At 39.6% G+C, this 2,212-nt stretch overlaps 1 protein-coding gene across 1 annotated transcript; it reads right to left on the bottom strand.

Moving 5' to 3' along the window:
* Positions 1–213: 213 nt before the first annotated feature.
* LOC145112810 (putative F-box protein At1g67623) lies at positions 214–851 on the bottom strand. The gene is made up of 3 exons (XM_079048941.1): positions 712–851; positions 469–625; positions 214–336 (listed from the first exon to the last, which is right to left on the bottom strand). The coding sequence occupies exons 1-3, from the start codon at positions 849–851 to the stop codon at positions 214–216; spliced, it is 420 nt and encodes a 139-aa protein (XP_078905067.1).
* Positions 852–2,212: the final 1,361 nt, after the last annotated feature.

Here is a 2,212-nt window from a genome sequence, read left to right as displayed (position 1 = left end):
AAACACCCATTTGTATCCTTCAGCAAAAGCGTCTGACACCCTAATCACAAACCTATGCATTACACAAGTTCTATGGAAGCCATGGAAGTGTACATGTTTTCTCTCGTCCTTATCTAAGTGGAAAAGAACCTTGGAACGAATTGCTCTAAGATTCCAAGTACCTTTTGTTCTTCGGTAAGCATTGTTCAACATGTCCAAAGCTTCATGTTTCCTCTATCTACCTTCTTCCATCAGTATCATACCCAGGACAAATGTTGAATCCAAATGTCCCAATGCAGATGCTTCTTCAAGCATCATTTTCCCTTCATGATTAGCTTCCAATAAAAATAAATTACTCTGAAAAACCATTAAACACATAATTTCTAGTTAAAGAAATGCAAAACAAGAAACAAATTAATACTATGTATATATATATATATATATATATATATATATATATATATATATATATATATATAAACAACGTACCAATCCATCCCTGAACAGAATATTTGGGTTTCTCATCTCTTTGCATTTGTTGACAACTGCATGTTTCTCTTCAGTCCAACGACGAAATCGTAATCCCTCTACCTCCATATGTTTGTATATTTCTTCCATTTTTCCTGCCCCGTTCAAGATTCTGCAACTGCAAACGAAACAAAATGTTGGCCCCTAACTGTAAGCAGAAATGAAATAAACACGTGTAATAGAAGGATCGAAGACAAAACTTACACAGTCTTCATCTTGAAAGCGTCGAGTGCTGAAAATTTTCCCACCTCCACTATTATCTTCTCAATTACTTCCAATGGCATGTTAGTTAGCGATTTGCTTTGCTTTCTTGATTTCATCTTCGAAGAAGTACTTGCTTCCATAATATTATTAGCCGACTTAGTTATCGATTCTGTAAAAACGATTTTAGGGTTTTTTGACTGTCGGAATTTTGAAATTGGAGTTCATTGCAAGCGGCTGAAATAAGATTGAAGAACTTAAACGATGTGATTCGTCGGAAAAAATTATGGCGCTTACAAGATGTTGACTATAAAAAGACCAAATTGCCCTCATACATACAATGGCTCATATTTGATTAGTAAGGGTAGTTTTGTCAAAAATCAGAATTTAAAAAAAAATCAATCTATTTTAAAACACAACCGGCACAACCATGATTCATATGGCATCCATGGGTGTTACCATGACCCGTATGTCATCCATGGGTGTTATCATGACCCGTATGCCATCCATGGGTGTTACCATGACCCATATGGCATCCATTGGTGTTACCATGACCGATATGTCATCCATGGGTGTTATCATGACCCGTATGTCATCCATGGGTGTTATCATGACCCATATGTCATCCATGGGTGTTACCATGACCCGTATGGCATCCATGGGTGTTACCATGACCCGTATGTCATACATGGGTGTTATCATGACCCGTATGTCATCCATGGGTGTTACCATGACCCATATGGTATCCATGGGTGTTACCATGACCCATATGTCATCCATGGGTGTTATCATGACCCGTATGCCATCCATGGGTGTTACCATAACCCATATGTCATCCATTGGTGTTACCATGACCCGTATGTCATCCATGGGTGTTATCATGACCCGTATGTCATCCATGGGTGTTACCATGACCCATATGGCATCCATGGGTGTTACCATGACCCATATGTCATCCATGGGTGTTATCATGACCTGTATGCCATCCATGGGTGTTACCATAACCCATATGGCATCCATGGGTGTTACCATGACCCGTATGTCATCCATGGGTGTTATCATGACCTGTATGTCATCCATGGTTGTTACCATGACACTATAAACAACTACCATGTTGACCAATGACCCATATGTTATCCATGGGTGTTATCATGACCCGTATGTCATCCATGGGTGTTACCATGCATGACCCATATGACATCCATGGGTGTGACCATGACCCAAACCCATGTGACTTAATGCCATAACTTCCTTTAAATAGGGGCACAAACCCCGTTATTAGGGTTTTGCATGCAAGTATTGTCACGTCGTGACCAACATACTGTCACGTCGTGACAACCAAGGAGATGCGCGTTCATCACGGGAACCTTCACGTCGTGACACACAAGTGCTCATGTCGTGACCAAGGTTTTATCCTTAAAATTCATTTAATAACTCCAAAGCGATGCTTACCTAGAACTGGGTGTTACATTAACTCAGACATATATTTAGACATGCTAAATTA

Source organism: Lactuca virosa, chromosome 1 (assembly GCF_052849685.1).
Source record: "Lactuca virosa cultivar CGN04683 chromosome 1, Lactuca_virosa_CGN04683_v6, whole genome shotgun sequence".
Taxonomy (NCBI): domain Eukaryota; kingdom Viridiplantae; phylum Streptophyta; class Magnoliopsida; order Asterales; family Asteraceae; genus Lactuca; species Lactuca virosa.
This window is presented reverse-complemented; position numbering and strand designations above follow the sequence as displayed.